The sequence below is a fragment of the Mytilus edulis genome, chromosome 4 (assembly GCF_963676685.1).
Source record: "Mytilus edulis chromosome 4, xbMytEdul2.2, whole genome shotgun sequence".
Taxonomy (NCBI): domain Eukaryota; kingdom Metazoa; phylum Mollusca; class Bivalvia; order Mytilida; family Mytilidae; genus Mytilus; species Mytilus edulis.
In genome coordinates this window covers 26,857,489-26,876,667 of record NC_092347.1, presented here as the reverse complement: position 1 = coordinate 26,876,667, position 19,179 = coordinate 26,857,489, and the positions used below count along the sequence as shown (strand labels likewise).

At 31.8% G+C, this 19,179-nt stretch overlaps 1 protein-coding gene across 2 annotated transcripts in view; it reads right to left on the bottom strand.

The window, feature by feature from the left end:
• The window catches only part of LOC139519319 (protein FAM193A-like), a 30,659-nt gene extending 14,252 nt beyond the window's left edge, over window positions 1-16,407 (bottom strand). Inside the window, exons 1-10 of one of the 2 annotated variants that reach the window (XM_071311307.1) lie at window positions 16,084-16,407; window positions 14,436-14,598; window positions 12,951-13,000; window positions 12,663-12,749; window positions 11,703-11,827; window positions 7,655-7,813; window positions 7,043-7,253; window positions 6,295-6,419; window positions 1,196-1,343; window positions 461-576 (exon numbers count right to left, since the gene is read on the bottom strand). In XM_071311307.1, coding sequence (XP_071167408.1) covers window positions 461-576; window positions 1,196-1,343; window positions 6,295-6,419; window positions 7,043-7,253; window positions 7,655-7,813; window positions 11,703-11,827; window positions 12,663-12,749; window positions 12,951-13,000; window positions 14,436-14,598; window positions 16,084-16,245 — 1,346 coding nt within the window. In that variant the 5' untranslated portion in view covers window positions 16,246-16,407. The remainder of the gene's footprint in view (window positions 1-460; window positions 577-1,195; window positions 1,344-6,294; window positions 6,420-7,042; window positions 7,254-7,654; window positions 7,814-11,702; window positions 11,828-12,662; window positions 12,750-12,950; window positions 13,001-14,435; window positions 14,599-16,083) is intronic. The other variant, XM_071311308.1, reaches the window with a different exon arrangement.
• Window positions 16,408-19,179: the final 2,772 nt, after the last annotated feature.

Sequence of the window (19,179 nt, the reverse complement as noted above, 5' to 3'; positions counted from 1 at the left end):
GGGATGTTTGTATCGTATGCTCCAAATGTATAATATCTGACATAAATGTTTGAAGCGGGACAGGCGGACGGACTAATAAACGAACAAATGGGCGCACAGACCAGAAAACATAAGTCGCCTCTACTATTGTAAGTTGGGCATAAAAATCAAAAGAACAATCCTTGCACTAAGTTTCTTTCTTCATTATTTTCTTTGCTAATTAGCAGGAATCATATAATGGTTATTATTTTACAATACAGTTAAATCTTACAACTAAGAGTATAAGACCAGTTTGAAGTTGTACAAACATAATAATTTACCAAGAAAATAAAATGTGGTTGGCTCATTTAAAATCCAACATATCTAAATGCTTATAAGTAAATATATAATTGCTTAAATACACTTCATTTCAACTTTAGTGGATAGGTGTCTCATTGGCAATCATATCACATCTCCTTATTTTCATTTTAATTAAACTTACTTGTGAGGAGGAAGCGGTTGGTCATTCTTAGCAACCTGTTGTTCTAATATAGTACGCTGTGCTTTGAAAAATTCCCAATCTTCTTTTAACATCTTCTGTTTTAATTTTAAGGCAGCCTATTTACCAAAAGAAAAATATACTATTAATACAAACATAAATGCAATTTTCTATTCAGTGTACTCTGCAAGTCCTTTTAAAATGGCACCATGGTGGAACCAGTAAAGAATTATAAATTAAATGTATGTTAATGTGGTACTGTAATCTAAGGGAAAGAGTGCTTTTTGAAAATATTTGTCAGTACCATGCAATTAATGTGTAATTGTATAAAGAGCCATTGTGTCCTTAAATTATTATTGAAAACTAATGTTTCTTTCATATTTCAAGAGTCCCATTTGTAAACTATATTTAAAGGGAGATAAATTACCTTTGTCTTTCAAATGCCAACTTTATAAATTATTTTTGAATGAAACAAGAAAATTTCTCTAAAATGTCCACGAAGTATATACAACATATCCTTTTGATGATGGCAAAAGTTGATCAAGGTTTACGCTGATGGGAGACACTCAAATCAATAAAAATTGTCTGGGATTATATTTTTCATTGAATTTTGTTAATGTTTATAACCAAATTATAATTAAAATGAAAACTTTACATAATAGGTGGTTGGGACCTAAAAAAGCCATGAACATTAAGGTTGATTGCACAAAAATAAATAAAATGGCTTGTACATCTCACCTGTTCTTCATTATATTGTTCTATTAGTTGTTGACTATCCCTCCATACAACAGATATCACTGACATTTCATCATCAAACTTCAGATATCTATGTAACAAATTAGGGTAGGTATCTTCATTGTAAGATTCTTTCGATGCAGCACCCATCCTGAATAAATAAGGGTATTAAAATGCATATACTGCACTTGTTCTAATTGAGCAGTCAAAATGTGTTGACTGTATATTTCTAAGTCATATACAGTCACTGACCTGATATCACTTTTCCTCATGAATATTTAAATAGAAATTGCTGAAATTATCAATAATTATATATATGACCTATTCAACCTGTTCTTGTTTCCAATGTATACAACGACTCAAACTTATTTCTTTTGCAATTTTTAGGGAAAAAAAACATATTTCACTTGTTTATATGTATGGTCTGCATACCATAAATCATTATGTTTATGCCTATTGTTGATATTTTAGTTCATTCTCAAACAAATTCGTTTTCCATCGATTGCGGGTTTCAACAGGTAATGTAAATTTCATTGTGTTGTATATTTCTCCGCCTGCATGATATGAGGCCTTTTTATAAAAGAGGGAAGTTTACCAATATTTAAATCAAATAATAACATTAACACATTAAACAACAATTGAAAATGTTTTTTTTATAGATTGCAGTATTAAGACAATAAAAGTGCATTGACTTAACATATCAATGATATAAGGATTCGGCCGTAAATGGGGAAAAAGCTTGGTAGAGCTTTGCATTTCCCTGTTTCTAAGCCTCATTCTTATATTGTTGATATGTCAAGTCAATGCACAATACAGTATATTAATAGGATATTTTGCTCATGTCATATTTATTTATTTGTTATATGAATTAACAGTTATAAATCACAGAATATATACATTTCAATTACATCTGAAAGTGATCAGTATGTAAAATATAGTTAGCTTATTTTCTGGTTCTCATCAAATACAGCAGTGTCAGCCAAAAATCCAGTCACTGGTTCCTATTATTGCCAATAAAATAAACAGAAAAAGTGTTTGATTTTGATTTCCTTAAAACTGGCCAAAGGGCAATAACTCAAACAGAGTTTGGAAAATGATTTGTTTCAACTCCAATAATTGACCTGTCAAAATGTTAACTGAATTGGAAATGTTTCTATCCTTGGATGGTCATTAGACTAATACATAACCCTATAATTATCAGAGAATGATATTTAAAAGAAATCTTTCATGTGGATGGCTTGTGCTAACTTCCAAATAAAATCAGATATAAACTGGAAACAATGTACAGGAATTCTTATTTTAATGAGTCAGTAGGCTTGAGTAGGACTTTTAACATGATCTTTCAATATCATTATTCATTAGAAATATACTGATTCAAATCACTGTAATTACTGTTATACCAGTGTGTCTGAACAAAGCAAGAAGTTAGATTCAGATTCAAAGATTATAATTATCAAAATCATAAAAGGATGTTATTGACTCGTTTATCTTGTTGAGATATGTTTACAATTATTGAATTAATTAAAGCTGATGATTCAACTTCTGATGCAAATTTTAACCTTTCAAATAATTGAATGTTGATTTTACTGTACATAATTCCATTCAGACATAAACCATATCACACCATACACACAAATTCAATCCCAGCCTTCCCTTGGCGGTATGATACCTTGCATTTTAATTTCAGAGAGATCCATACAATTTAACTAAAGTAATTGTCTGCTGCCTAAAAAAATGCATGTTTTTGGCCTCTTTTTGGCCCTTCATTTTAACTGTTGGTACCATAACCCACAAAATCAATTCCAACCTTCCTTTTATGGTACTGAACATTCTGGTAAAATTTCTAAGAGATTCATTCACTTAAACTAAAGTTATTGTTTGGAAACAAATGCATCTTTGGACAACACAGACGCCATCAAACCAATATATGACGCTAATTATTTTTGAAATCGTACAAAAATTGTATGGTGTTGTTTTTTTTAATATTGATGTGTATGTGCTGAGACTTATAAATTGTTACCTTAGTTGTGTTATAATCAGATGAAGACTGCTCTGTATGGATGGTTCAGAGACTTATAAATTCTTACCTTAGTTGTGTTATAATCAGATGAAGACTGCTCTGTATGGATGGTTCAGAGACTTATAAATTCTTACCTTAGTTGTGTTATTATCAGATGAAGACTGCTCTGTATGGATGGTTCAGAGACTTATAAATTCTTACCTTAGTTGTGTTATTATCAGATGAAGACTGCTCTGTATGGATGGTTCAGAGACTTATAAATTCTTACCTTAGTTGTGTTATTATCAGATGAAGACTGCTCTGTATGGATGGTTCAGAGACTTATAAATTCTTACCTTAGTTGTGTTATAATCAGATGAAGACTGCTCTGTATGGATGGTTCAGAGACTTATAAATTCTTACCTTAGTTGTGTTATTATCAGATGAAGACTGCTCTGTATGGATGGTTCAGAGACTTATAAATTCTTACCTTAGTTGTGTTATAATCAGATGAAGACTGCTCTGTATGGATGGTTCAGAGACTTATAAATTCTTACCTTAGTTGTGTTATTATCAGATGAAGACTGCTCTGTATGGATGGTTCAGAGACTTATAAATTCTTACCTTAGTTGTGTTATAATCAGATGAAGACTGCTCTGTATGGATGGTTCAGAGACTTATAAATTCTTACCTTAGTTGTGTTATAATCAGATGAAGACTGCTCTGTATGGATGGTTCAGAGACTTATAAATTCTTACCTTAGTTGTGTTATTATCAGATGAAGACTGCTCTGTATGGATGGTTCAGAGACTTATAAATTCTTACCTTAGTTGTGTTATAATCAGATGAAGACTGCTCTGTATGGATGGTTCAGAGACTTATAAATTCTTACCTTAGTTGTGTTATTATCAGATGAAGACTGCTCTGTATGGATGGTTCAGAGACTTATAAATTCTTACCTTAGTTGTGTTATAATCAGATGAAGACTGCTCTGTATGGATGGTTCAGAGACTTATAAATTCTTACCTTAGTTGTGTTATAATCAGATGAAGACTGCTCTGTATGGATGGTTCAGAGACTTATAAATTCTTACCTTAGTTGTGTTATTATCAGATGAAGACTGCTCTGTATGGATGGTTCAGAGACTTATAAATTCTTACCTTAGTTGTGTTATTATCAGATGAAGACTGCTCTGTATGGATGGTTCAGAGACTTATAAATTCTTACCTTAGTTGTGTTATTATCAGATGAAGACTGCTCTGTATGGATGGTTCAGAGACTTATAAATTGTTACCTTAGTTGTGTTATAATCAGATGAAGACTGCTCTGTATGGATGGTTCAGAGACTTATAAATTCTTACCTTAGTTGTGTTATAATCAGATGAAGACTGCTCTGTATGGATGGTTCAGAGACTTATAAATTCTTACCTTAGTTGTGTTATAATCAGATGAAGACTGCTCTGTATGGATGGTTCAGAGACTTATAAATTCTTACCTTAGTTGTGTTATTATCAGATGAAGACTGCTCTGTATGGATGGTTCAGAGACTTATAAATTCTTACCTTAGTTGTGTTATTATCAGATGAAGACTGCTCTGTATGGATGGTTCAGAGACTTATAAATTGTTACCTTAGTTGTGTTATAATCAGATGAAGACTGCTCTGTATGGATGGTTCAGAGACTTATAAATTCTTACCTTAGTTGTGTTATAATCAGATGAAGACTGCTCTGTATGGATGGTTCAGAGACTTATAAATTCTTACCTTAGTTGTGTTATAATCAGATGAAGACTGCTCTGTATGGATGGTTCAGAGACTTATAAATTCTTACCTTAGTTGTGTTATTATCAGATGAAGACTGCTCTGTATGGATGGTTCAGAGACTTATAAATTCTTACCTTAGTTGTGTTATAATCAGATGAAGACTGCTCTGTATGGATGGTTCAGAGACTTATAAATTCTTACCTTAGTTGTGTTATTATCAGATGAAGACTGCTCTGTATGGATGGTTCAGAGACTTATAAATTCTTACCTTAGTTGTGTTATTATCAGATGAAGACTGCTCTGTATGGATGGTTCAGAGACTTATAAATTCTTACCTTAGTTGTGTTATAATCAGATGAAGACTGCTCTGTATGGATGGTTCAGAGACTTATAAATTCTTACCTTAGTTGTGTTATTATCAGATGAAGACTGCTCTGTATGGATGGTTCAGAGACTTATAAATTCTTACCTTAGTTGTGTTATAATCAGATGAAGACTGCTCTGTATGGATGGTTCAGAGACTTATAAATTCTTACCTTAGTTGTGTTATTATCAGATGAAGACTGCTCTGTATGGATGGTTCAGAGACTTATAAATTCTTACCTTAGTTGTGTTATTATCAGATGAAGACTGCTCTGTATGGATGGTTCAGAGACTTATAAATTCTTACCTTAGTTGTGTTATAATCAGATGAAGACTGCTCTGTATGGATGGTTCAGAGACTTATAAATTCTTACCTTAGTTGTGTTATTATCAGATGAAGACTGCTCTGTATGGATGGTTCAGAGACTTATAAATTCTTACCTTAGTTGTGTTATTATCAGATGAAGACTGCTCTGTATGGATGGTTCAGAGACTTATAAATTCTTACCTTAGTTGTGTTATAATCAGATGAAGACTGCTCTGTATGGATGGTTCAGAGACTTATAAATTCTTACCTTAGTTGTGTTATTATCAGATGAAGACTGCTCTGTATGGATGGTTCAGAGACTTATAAATTCTTACCTTAGTTGTGTTATTATCAGATGAAGACTGCTCTGTATGGATGGTTCAGAGACTTATAAATTCTTACCTTAGTTGTGTTATTATCAGATGAAGACTGCTCTGTATGGATGGTTCAGAGACTTATAAATTGTTACCTTAGTTGTGTTATAATCAGATGAAGACTGCTCTGTATGGATGGTTCAGAGACTTATAAATTCTTACCTTAGTTGTGTTATTATCAGATGAAGACTGCTCTGTATGGATGGTTCAGAGACTTATAAATTCTTACCTTAGTTGTGTTATTATCAGATGAAGACTGCTCTGTATGGATGGTTCAGAGACTTATAAATTCTTACCTTAGTTGTGTTATTATCAGATGAAGACTGCTCTGTATGGATGGTTCAGTATAAGCTATTGATTGGAATAAATGTTTGTTATGTAACTCCCAGGTCACATTAAACTTGGCAAGATGGTCAGTTTTCTGAAATAAATTCGAAATTATAGAATTCTTAAATTAAGAAACTCAGAAGAGTTTGAAGTTAGAGACAGATAATCCTTTGAACCGAAAACAATAAAAAAAGTTTCTGCTTCAAATTAGCTTGACCGGATATCTTTGAGGTTATATGACTAAAAACTTAGAAGAAGGTTAAGTGAGTGCCATATTTAGGTCGAATTTTATGGGCATTGTTTCAAGATAAAAAAAAACTCTTAAAAGTGAATTTCTTTTATTGACAAAAACTCCTTATAAAGCGTTGATATTCACACACCCGAAGAAGCAAGATAAGTAAGTTGTTACATAATGTTAAACAATGTTAAAAGATTTTTTTTGTCTATGTATGAGTGCAAAAAATCAAAGGAAGATTAGAGGGAAATCAAAATTGTGCCATTAGTGTCTTCATGAAAAGACCACATTATGACCTTATCAAACCCACTCCTTTAACTTACAATCATAGAATAGCTTTTTTAGTTTGGGCCATTTCTTTCACAAAAAAACATTTCAAGAAAATAATTGTTACTGAATAGTTCAACTGAAACCAACATCAGCAATAATTACTGTTTAACTTGATATTATAGGAAACTAAGTGGTTCTTTTTTTAGACTTACCAGTTTTGTTAATATTTCCGACATCTTCCTTGAAACACCACATAAATGACAATATTCATCTAATAACAATGAAATGAATGCTTTGGCTTCAGGGGGTGTCTTGTATCCTGAATTTAATTGTTTTAATAGTTTCACCTTCATCTCTATAACAAATTCCCTCACTTGGGACTCTAATCTTAAAAATAATTGGTGTGGATCTCTTGTGCATAGTCTGAAAAATAGGAAGATTTATAAAAACAGCATTCAACATTTTGTCAAGTTTCAATATGATTATGTTCTGACATTTTTCTTATTCAATCTGACATAAATTCACGAAGACATACTTATCTATCAATCATTATTAGGTGTGTTATTCTGGAAAGAAGACCTGACCAATTCCATAGCTTCTATTAATTGTGTCACATTGTGTTGTTCTTCATAGGCAACCAACTCATTTACAAATTTCCTAGCCTACTACACACTAGGTGCATCATTTTTCATAGAGGTCCTACCTATTAACCAATTCAATAACCTACTCCTTGTTAGGTATGTCATTCTCAATATAATACTCTTATATTCACTTCCTACTTTTCTAGTCTTCATTATTTGTTTGATTCACCACAGAAGACCTACCTATCTACCAATTCCCTAGCTTCCTCCTCAGTAGGTGTGTCATTATCTGGGGTTATATCTTCTTCACGTCTACCATACATAACTCGCACTAGCTTCCTTAACACCGTCCAACAATTCTGTAATTCTTGTGTTTCTAGATCATGTTGTGCTTCAATTTCTCTGTAATAACAAATGAAAGTGTAAATATATTCTTTTACAATTTTTGAAAAGGCAAACTTTTATTCCATAGCTTTATGGTTAATTTCATGACATTTTTCTTTAAAAAAAAAAAATACTTTTTAAGATAACTAATTGATTAATATAAAGAAAATAATCCATAAATCCTTTTCAAATCAAAATTACATTATGTACAAGAAAAATAGAATGAGAAAAGAGATTTCTCCTGATATTTGCCATACATAAATGCAGTGTCTAAATCAAATCATCAACCGGTGACCAATTGAAATGCTCTTAAAATCTGTTTCCTGTCAAACACTGTGTGTGCAAACCAATTATAGTCGCCGTCACATAAAATTGGCACCATGTTTTTTGTCCAAAAAAAAATAAATATCAGCCGTGTTTACTCGAGATGATGTTTTTCATTTAGCGGAAGTAAAATCCTGTCCAAATATCCACTACTGTCCGACCTTTTATTGTGTTTGCACTGTATAATCCTGACCTTCACATTATTCAAGATTATTTACATTGTATAACCGCCATCTTGGTTTCTATGAGGGTCCCTTATCAGGGCTCGACATTAACGCTTGTCCGATTGTCCGGGACAAGTGGACACAGGTGTCGGGCAAGTAGATTCACCATACTACTTGTCCGATGGGACAAGTGAAAAATCAAGGTCAGATAAAAATAGATCAAATTCAAGACTTATACATTCCCAAAAATATGAATGATTGTTTTCAGGGTTGGCAAAGTATTACCCACCCGGGAATTCCCGGGCGGGAAAACCCGGGTTTTCCCGGGCTGGGCAATACTCCCAGAAATTAGTAATAGTGGGCATTACTGGGCAATATGATTTTTTAAGCTTATTTTAACACAAAATAGTAAAGACTTGTTATAGTTTCATAGTATAACAGCTAAATACATGTATATACTTTTTATACAAATAACCATTGACAGTCATTTCTAGAAAATTCAATTTCATTCTCTTCTTTATTAATTTTATATGTTGGCAGAATACAAGATTTTCACATTTAAAGATACCTTTTAATTACCAAGTATTGTTTCAATAATCCAAACTTTGAAAAATGCATTTTATTGCAGTGTTTAAGTGAATTGTTAATTTTAATTGTTATACATTCATAATGCTAAATAAACACCCTACAGGGTCATGCCATTAACACTTATAAAATTGAAAAGACTGATTATTGTTACATAAACAGTCAGGGGACTTACTTAAACAAGTGATTTTCTAAATCACTGATTCAAGTAACATTATTTCCATAAAGGTTGGAAGTTAGAGTTGTCTTTCTTTAATAATCACCTATTTAAGTAGTACAAATTAATCACTAGAAGAAGTGATTTAATATTAGTGTAGCTTTAAATATAGAATACTAATGATCCAGGGACTAATTATGTTTCTAAACTTATCAGAACCAACATCTGTGTTGTCTAGGATGACCAGGTCATTTCAGGTGATGACCTTGTACTGAATCTAGGATAATGACATAAAAATCACTTGTTTTAGTATCAGACCTCAATTTCCTTCCCAAAAATCACTTCTTTAAGTATCATTCTTTTAATAACCCCCACTAATTTCAACACCCCCGAACAGTGAAATTTTTATCGCGAACAGTAGAATTTTATTACATAATCTGAAAGATGAAACCTTGAACTTCATAGGAAAAATACTCCCACTGCTGTGAAAAATCTTTTAATAAAGTATCAGTTCATTGTGTAAAGCCATTATTATAGCATTTTTTCAACTAAAATAGAATTTTCAGGTAAATGATAGCATCAAAGGCATAAACCTTGCTACTTAAAAGAAGCAAAAAGTTCATATTTTTTAATTTTACTAATTAAAAGATGTTATTTAAACCTATGTGTTTAAAATTTTGAAAAAACTACAAAATCCCAATTTGTGACAAAACCTCGAATTTGCTACTCAAATAAGTGATTTAAAAATCACTTATTTCAGTAAGTTCCCTGACTGATAAACAAATCTGTGTTCTAATCTGAATAATTACTTATTAATTAGTGACAGAACATATACATTATTTAAATGTGATGTTTCTTAAATACATGTAATTGTTAATTCTTAATCTAGGAGCTATATTCAAAATCATTTGAAAAAAAAATATTTATTTGCTTTCTATTTACAGTTTGCCAATCTAGGCAAATGCTAAACAAACAAAATAGGGTATAAATATCTTATTAAATGTATTGCATTAGTGTTTATCACTGAATCCTCTTTAAAATTCAGACAAATATTTTATATTACCCAGTATTGCCCAGTATTACCCACTAAAACCCAGTAAAACCCGGGTTTTCCCAGTATTTCCCACTGGGCTGGGCAATACTCATAAAACCCGGGTTTTTGCCAACCCTGATTGTTTTATTGATCATACTTAATGAAATAATTATTCATTGATTGAACCAGAGACATATAAAACTTGTATAATATGTCTCTGATTTGGAGTATTGAACATGCTGGCAGCCATTGACCAGGGGGATGTAAGTAAGGGGAAAGAAACCAATGTTAATGTATCTTCTTAGTATAAGCTTCCTTGAATTAGGAGCACCTCCATATGGAGTTTTACCTAAACTTTAAAATATTAAATTAAAGTATTTTTCATTTGATTTTGCTTTTATGCATAACAATACATTAAAAAAGGTTTTATTTGATAAGATCTATGATATAAAAATTTAAGATGAAAAAAAAAAAAAAATCTAAAAAGGCAGATTTTTTAGTGTTATGTGTATGTACTTCATGATCATATATATATCAATGTATATACAAATCAAAATAAATTGTAAAAGCTTGTTTTGACATCATCAATAAATTAAAAAGGTTTACTCATATACATGTTCAAGGTGGCCAGGTGTATTTACGTCCTTGGTTTAACCCATACCACTACTAAAGAATGAATAGGTCCATAGGGGAACGTAGTGGTTTGGGAAGAAATGATGATTTAATGATTGACAAATGATAGTGACATTGAGTCAGAGAACACAGTCTTGCAAAAAAACTTTCATTCTGAAATAATGAAATGTATTTTGATGCGGTATTCATATAACATTACAAAATGCTCCTTTTATTAGGTACAATCAAAGCCCAAGTGTTATTATTGCATAAATCATCAATATGTTAGATTTTCAATTATGAATTCGGACAAGTGAGTTAAGAGTTCAAACAAGCTGATTTTCTTGCCACTTGTCCGAAGGGACAAGTTAGAAAAAATGTTAATGTAGAGGCCTGCTTATTCCATAACATTCGTTACTCTCCGGTAATATCATTGTCATTGATGATACAATTTCCCGCGCTTTTTACGTAAAGATGACGTAAAGCTCCCAGAGACACAAGAAAATGGAGAGCACGTGAAACTCCACGGAAACACTTCCGGTAATAACAATGGCGGATTCCACCATACAAAATAATCTTGGATTATGTGAAGGTCAGGATTATACAGTGCAAACACAATAAAAGGTAGGACAGTAGTTGATTTTTGGAATGATATTTGATTCCGCTAATTGAAAAACATGATTTTTAGTAAACGCGGTCGATATTTAAGAAAAATTTGACAAAAAACATGGTGCCAATTTTACATGACGGCGACTATAAATAGAAAGAAATCATGTCAAACTTTGTTTAATTTATTGTTTCTTTCATTTCATTTTCTATATCATGTTTGAAAATTTATTGCTATTATCTCCACATTCTGGGTGCAGTAATTGGAAAATTAAATATGAGAGAACCACTGTACTTAGGCAGGAAGATTGAGTCTAAGGCACATGCATTGAGCAGGGTATAAATTTCCAACCTCAGTGTTGACAGGCTTATACTTCCTAGAGATGAACTTATTTACACAACTTGGCAACAAACATACAAACTAACCTCATTTCTTTACAAGCATCACAAGAACACATGCTTCCATTACTGGTGTTTGGCGGTGAACTGAATCGTAGAGCAGCTTCAGGTAAGAAAGGTGGGGATGATGGTTCTGGTGGTAAATCAGGATCCTACAAAATATATACAAAGTTAATTAATCATAAAACCTCCAACATTTCTATAAATATCTAATGCATGACTACAAGTACTAAATATGGCTTGGTCCACTAGAATCAACATGGCACCCTAGGAAAGTATTTTGAAAATGGAGATAACCATATATGGTAAAGGCAATTTTAGAATTACATGTACTCTTTACTTTCACTTTACAAAAAGACCCACTCATAGTTGAGTCCTGTGTTCTAAGAATTTTTTATACAGAAACAGCCCTAAATAGTTTCCATGTAACAATTGGTAAATAAAATATACAACTTCTATGCAAGTTTGTATGTACTAGTTAAATATGTCATCTATATTTTTTGCATATTCTGCTTAATAATTAGCTCAAGAAAATGCTAAATAACCAGGTTTCTTTTCTTAATTATTCTGACATTTGACTTTCATACTTTGACTTCTTTTGAACAGAGTTTTACTGTCTGTATTGCTGTGTGTTTCTTTATTCTACATTAGCAAGAGTTATAGGGGGAGGGTTGAGGTCTCATAAAACATGTTTAACCCCGCCACATTTTTGCGCTTGTCCCAAGTCAGGAACCTCTGGCCTTTGTTAACTTAGTCTTGTAAGTATTTAAATTTTAGTTTCATATATATGTTTTGGAGTTTAGTATGACGTTCGTTTTCACTGAACAAGAACTGAACCAGCACAAGAAAAGGCCTAATCACCATCATAAGAAACAAATCATTAACCAGCACAAGAGAGACTCAATAATCAGCACAAGCACAAGAGAGACTCAATAATCAGCACCAGAAAAAGTATAATGTAGTAAAATACTTTGAATATGAGTTTACCATAAATCCTGTAATATTAGAAGACATCTTTTTCTCCATTTCTTGGTCAGTTGACTTCCTACATTCAGGACAAACCCATAATGGAAGCTGAAAAATATGAAATTCAAACAATAATTATTTTTTTCATGCAAGAATTTCTATGCATTCTCTAAAAGCTTCAATACAGAAAATATTGGTCAAATTCAACTGAATATTTGCTACATTTTATGTAAACTCCTTTTTTTAATACAACTTATAAACATCAAACCCAATTTAACATAACAAATATACCAGCTTCATTGTACATACCTGTGTTAATAAGTTTGTTTCAACTGCCCTCTTCTCACAATCAGAATTTTCTACAAACAAACAAAAAACACTGAAGTCACTTGCACATGGTATATACATTTGTAGTAAGGCAATAGTCTTGTTTTTCCCACCTTAACTGTTCTTTTAACAATGTTTAACGATGATTCAGTATATATTAGTGTTGTCAAATCGTACACTTTTTCCTAACCGGTTACTAAGATAATTGTTCCACCGATTAACCGGTAGTTTAAGTTGGTGTTTGAAAGCCTTATCAATAGTACCCTACACATAGATTAGATGTGGTATGAGTGTCAATTTGACAACCTTTCATCCAAGTCATAAATTTACGCTTATGGAATTGAAGTTTGTCCTTTGCCATTATAAGGCTTGTCTTTGAGGATTCCTGGCAAAGTTTGACTTTTAATAATTGAATACACTGTATCAACTATAGCATTTGTACCAACTTCAGATTGAAAAATAAAAAAAACTTCTTGATCTCGTAGAATTGAATATGTCTGAAACCGATTATTCTTTCCTTTTCTCTTGTTGTCTCCGAAAATAATGTGGAGTGTTACAATTTGAAATGATTAATTATTAAAAAGAAGATGTGGTATGATTGGAGACAATTCTCCACAAGAGACCAAAATGACACAGAAATGAACAACTGTAGGTCACTGTACGCCATGTTACTCGTACTATAACGTATAAATTGAGTACAATCACATTGGTTTGCATTTCACAATTTTTGAGTTACATGTAGCATTTCGCTTAAAGTTAGACTAAGCCTTGCACTATGGAGGTTGCACATTTAGATGTAGGTTTACACAATATTAGATCAAAAACGAAATAATGAAGTAATTGGTAAAATTTAATCGCATTACTGATTTAAAGTAACTGTTCAAAAAACATGTTTACTTATTATGTTTCTTTAAGATCCTGCCCCGAGCTCTAATTAATTTTATGTTTTTAGGATTAACAATGGCAATCAATATACTGGACAATTAATCTGTCAAATTAATTACCACCACGATATTTTTCAAATAAAACATAACTATTTATTGATTTCAATACAAATTTATATCAAATCTATCACAATTGAAAAAAAGTCAGATTAACAGGTTAGCGTTTTTGGTAATCGGTCGTTCAACCGGTTAACTGAACCAGTTAACCATTATATATCCATATATTTGTTGTGATATATACATGTACATGTTGTAAATCACATTAAGGAAGTTATGTTTAGCCCCATAAGTAACATTTGTGGTGAACATTTTAGTAAGAGAATCCATGAAAATTAAAAAGCAGGTGAAAGAACTTATGTCCAGGAGGAGAATCTGCTCAAGTCATGCCACTTCATGCATAGTGAGCTTCAACGTCTTAAATTTAACAAAATACATGCGTCTTCAATTATTTATTGACACTTGAGTAAAAAATAAAATTAAAATATTCAGCATCAATGTTACGACTTGGATGGATTTAATTTACCTATTTTATATGCAGCAGCTTCAGGAGGGTCTTGTCTTTCACAGCCACACAACAAACATCTCTCCTTATCTAGGTAAGGGTTAGGTCCACGTGACAGAGATAACAGTTCTAAAGAATCTGCATCATCACTTGCATCCATTAATTTCTCCAATCTTCTCAGTGTCTACAACAGAACAAATATGTCACTTAAGTGTACCACAAACAACAATATCAGATTCACATAAGTGTACTTCATAGTCTATAGGTCATGTAGGTCAAAAGGACAATAACTCCAAGAGTTTCTACCTGGCAGACTTACAATGTATTTGATTAAGCTTATATTGTTGATAATTACTTCTTCCTCCACTAGACAGATCTTAAAAACTCTGGATAAGTCTGATTAATATAGAAACAACCAACCAAATCCTTGTTCGGAGATCTCCATGACCTGTTTACTGATGACACACAGACACTGCTTTCTGTGTTAAAGTTAATTTCTGCCATTTTCAAATGATCCCCCCATTTTTTAAATATCTTCTGTAATTGTCAAATGATCCCTGCCATTGTTAAGAAACTGCATAATGTTTGAAAGGTGTAGTCAATATTTGTTAAAGTTTCACAAGCCTCCACTTTGTAAGTAAATATAAATTGATTGTTTACTGTTTTACAGCCCTGAGAGATATCCAACAAACTTTAACAATTACTTGTGACTTGTACATGTACATAAGAATCAAGCACTGTCATGAAGAGAGAAAGAATGTATCAATTAATACTTTCTTAGTTAAATTTGATGAAATTTAGAATAAAAAATTAAATTAAATCTAATGTCTTAAGTCAAATGTAATGAATGTGTGCTTCACTAGCATTGACTATCAGCATCCTCAGATTCCTCTTTTTCAAACAAGCACAAGGTTCAACTCTTAATTATAAAACAGAACATAATTTCATGCCAAATAACATCATTTATCATCATAATAAAAAGGCGCTATGATGTCGCTGTAAAGTGTCAAAGCAGGAAAATAATAGCCTTTTAATAGGTCATAATTATTCGGACTAATATTATATGTGTGGACAGAAATTCATGCATCTAGGAGACTCCTAGTTAAAAGGAACAGGCTATTCTGTTGCTGTATATCATTTGTATATTTTTTTAATGACAATGTACACATTGTAAGATGCACAATTGATTTGAATCAGAAAAATCTTAAAAACAATGTTGATAAAATTATATAAGAATTTTCAATATCTAATTAAAAATTGTTTTTTTCTTGTAAAAAATTCAAAACAAAAAAGTTTGAACAGATAATTCATCAATTCAACCTCACATTTAATCCTGTAATTTACAGGCAACAGCCTGCAACATGTTTAGAGTAAAGTCAATACAAACTTCACAAAGTCAAAGAACATGCAGTAGAAGGTTTTCGAGCAATTCTCTGATATCATTGGTTCTTGATAGATTTTTTTCAGTCAAGACTTATATCAAGCAAACTTTAAAACAAATATGCAATCATTTGAACTTTTATCAGAATCACTTGTACTGGACCCACTGTTCGAGACCTTTTGTTTGGACGACATTCCTAAAATATTTAGCTTCAATCACATGATCAAATATGTCGCTTATAATATTAAGAGCATATTATGCATTGATGTATTGTTCTAATTTGAATACCTCACTATCTATTGCTGGAGACAAAATAGTTTCTGAAGGTGAATTGGATAAGTTTGACGCTTCCGTCCCATTTTGACAAGTCGACGACCGGGGGAGATTCTTGGCAACAAGACTTTTCTTGATTTTTCGACGCTTCGCCTTTTTGTCGTCCGCAGCACTCATATTTAGAAAAATTATATGCACGTTACTACAAAACTAGTGTTTCAAATGTTTCAAATATGCTAAAAGACTATCAAAATATGAAATAGTAGTTTGACGGGTGTCCGTCTATCAAATTCAACATGGCGAATATCGGGCAACAATCCCAGAATGCAATTCGTGTATTCCGAATATGGACAAGGGGAGGTTATTCTCGAGACACATCCCAAATTATTACCAGCTGCTGAAAAAATATAATTAATAATAAAATTGTAATTCAGAATAAAAGCAAATACCAGTGCATTTCTCTTTTCTTAGGTATAAGCGCTTCTTCTTCTCAATAAAGTAAATGCATCCGTTATTGGAGCACCTATTTATATTTCACTAATAATTTAAAGCTCCCCCTAAAAGATCATAAATGCTAGACTCCAATGATTGGTTTATAATCATGATACTAACGTGACGGTACCCAAATTGCACCTATTTTGACAGTTTTTTCACCTACGTCTTTTTATGATCAAGAAAAAAATTTCCATACTGTGTTTATTTTGTAGCCCTATCATTCTTTATTGTATAGGTACACCAATTTAATTTTTATTCCATATTAAGTCATAAAAAAAAATGGGTTTGAATCAACCTCCAAACTATGCATGATTCTGTAATGAGGAGTACCCAAATTGCATCCATGCTTAAATTCACATCGTCAAAAGTTTAATAACCGAGCTTTTGTTTAATTTCTTCAAATATTTTGAACAATTGGATATTAGTCCATGCTTAATCTTCATATTTTACGAAATGGATACTCATAATATATTGTATTTGCTAATTTTAAAAATATGACGTTTTGATGACGTCGCATGGTGACGTTTTCGTACATTTTGCTTTTTCAGTAAACAGTCCATTTGTTGATAAATACTGTGAACGTTTTGTGTATATCTAAATATGTTTACCTATGTTGAAAGACGTGCATAGTATCAAATCATAAAAATACAAATTGTTTAGGCTCTAGGAAATCTTGTAAGATTTCCGTTTCTATTTTTTCTAAATAGGTGCAATTTGGGTACTCGGTGCAATTTGGGTACCCTTACGTTATACTTTTTTTAATTGTCCTTTTATATTAATATTTCAAACAAACAAACAGTTAAATGAATAAGATTATGATAATCATGATAATGCGAAGTTTACATTCATGAATCAAATACGGTGGTGTCTTTAAATAAAGTTAAAAACTATACAAAATTGTAAAACCGTAATTGATGATGATGTTTGCATCTAGTATAGTGCATGACAGTTAGTAGAAGAAATTTTATTTCGATTCGACATTTTTAAAACTATACAACACAAGCCCGAAATATAATATAATATATATTATCGAATATAAAAACATGCAGACAACATAAGAATATACAGAATTACAACATCCATTGCATCATGTACACATAATCAAGTTGACATTTATATGTGAACAATCTCGCCGGTTTAATATCTCTGAGCAAGTAAATAAAATGTTTATCTTCTAATACATTTGAAATACGCAATGCGAATATTTTGCACATATTGGTAAAAATCGTGATAACTTTGAGATTTGGAATTTATAAACTAAGATTTTTTTTTAAATCAAACGATATGAATAAAAGTACGAGCTATCTTTAACATGACAAAAACAAGTAATTAAAGATCTGTGTGATAATTAAAAAACTATCTGCAGTCAGCAAAAAATGTTATACATTATGCGATGCCAGAGTCACAAATTTGTGAACTCCGAAAAAACATGTGGGTTGAACATATGATCCAATCGGTGACCATGGCCATGCGACTATGTTCAGTATTGGAATGGTTTGGCAAGTTGTTCTTGGATTTTATACTCCAGATTCCAGCTTTATATTGACTAAGTCACTCCAGTACACTGAATGAAGCATTCCCGTTACGAGTTGTGTACGCCTCAAGTGCAATTTTCCTGATTCTTCTCACCAGTTGGATTTCGAAAAAGAGTAGGCTAATGCCGCTACAAGGCAGCACTCTCACCCGCAAAGTGGAAAGGAATTAATATAAGTTGCAAAACTTGTTTCCCAATCCACTATAAATAAATATGTTTATTAAGCTAACTTCTAAGGGTAAGTATCCACGCAAACGTGCCACACCAAAGAAATTACTTAAAATAAAATTATGGAATATTGTCAGTTTACTATCTTATGTGTTTAGTCTCATAACATAAAGACCTCAATCGTTTCATTATATCTAGTTGTTGTGACGCCTCTCTTGCACTACTTGCTTATATGGTCACCTAATTCAAGTTGGTAAAAGATATCAGTGCAAAGCAACGCGACATTATATCATTGGCGTGCATTCAGTTTAATACCTTGAACCTTGAACAAGTCTATGAGCACTCGAGACTCAGATTTTAGCGTTGAAATAAGTGATACAAAATGTTATCATGACCGTTAAAAGACAAAATGTTATCATCATCATAGTTATATATAATACTCACGTTTTTCACCAAATTAAAAATATCGTTTATGAAACATTTTATAACAGACGGCCTAAAATTGAGCCTCGAGGTACACCTTTTTGTATGTAAGCCCAGAACACAATTTACTTAAATTTTCGGTGTTCTTTCAGACAGATAAATGAATGCAAGGGAGATCTGAATGTGTAGATAATCATAAGCTAGTAATTTGTCAAATAAAATATCGTACTAATTTAAATTTTTTTCTAATATTGCTAAACATAATAACTTATGATTAACATTTAGGTAAGATGAGAGAAAATTTTAAGGAGTACTTCATGAGTGAGTACGTCCTTTAAATTGTAATTGAAACTATGGTTTGAAATTTCGGGTGGTATTTTATTTCAATCTTTGATTGTTTGCTAGAGAATCAAAAACTGAATTTGTTGCATTGGTGCTGTCTGTCTATTTGTTGATGGGTCACGTTGTTTTAGACTAGCTTTCTATGAGTA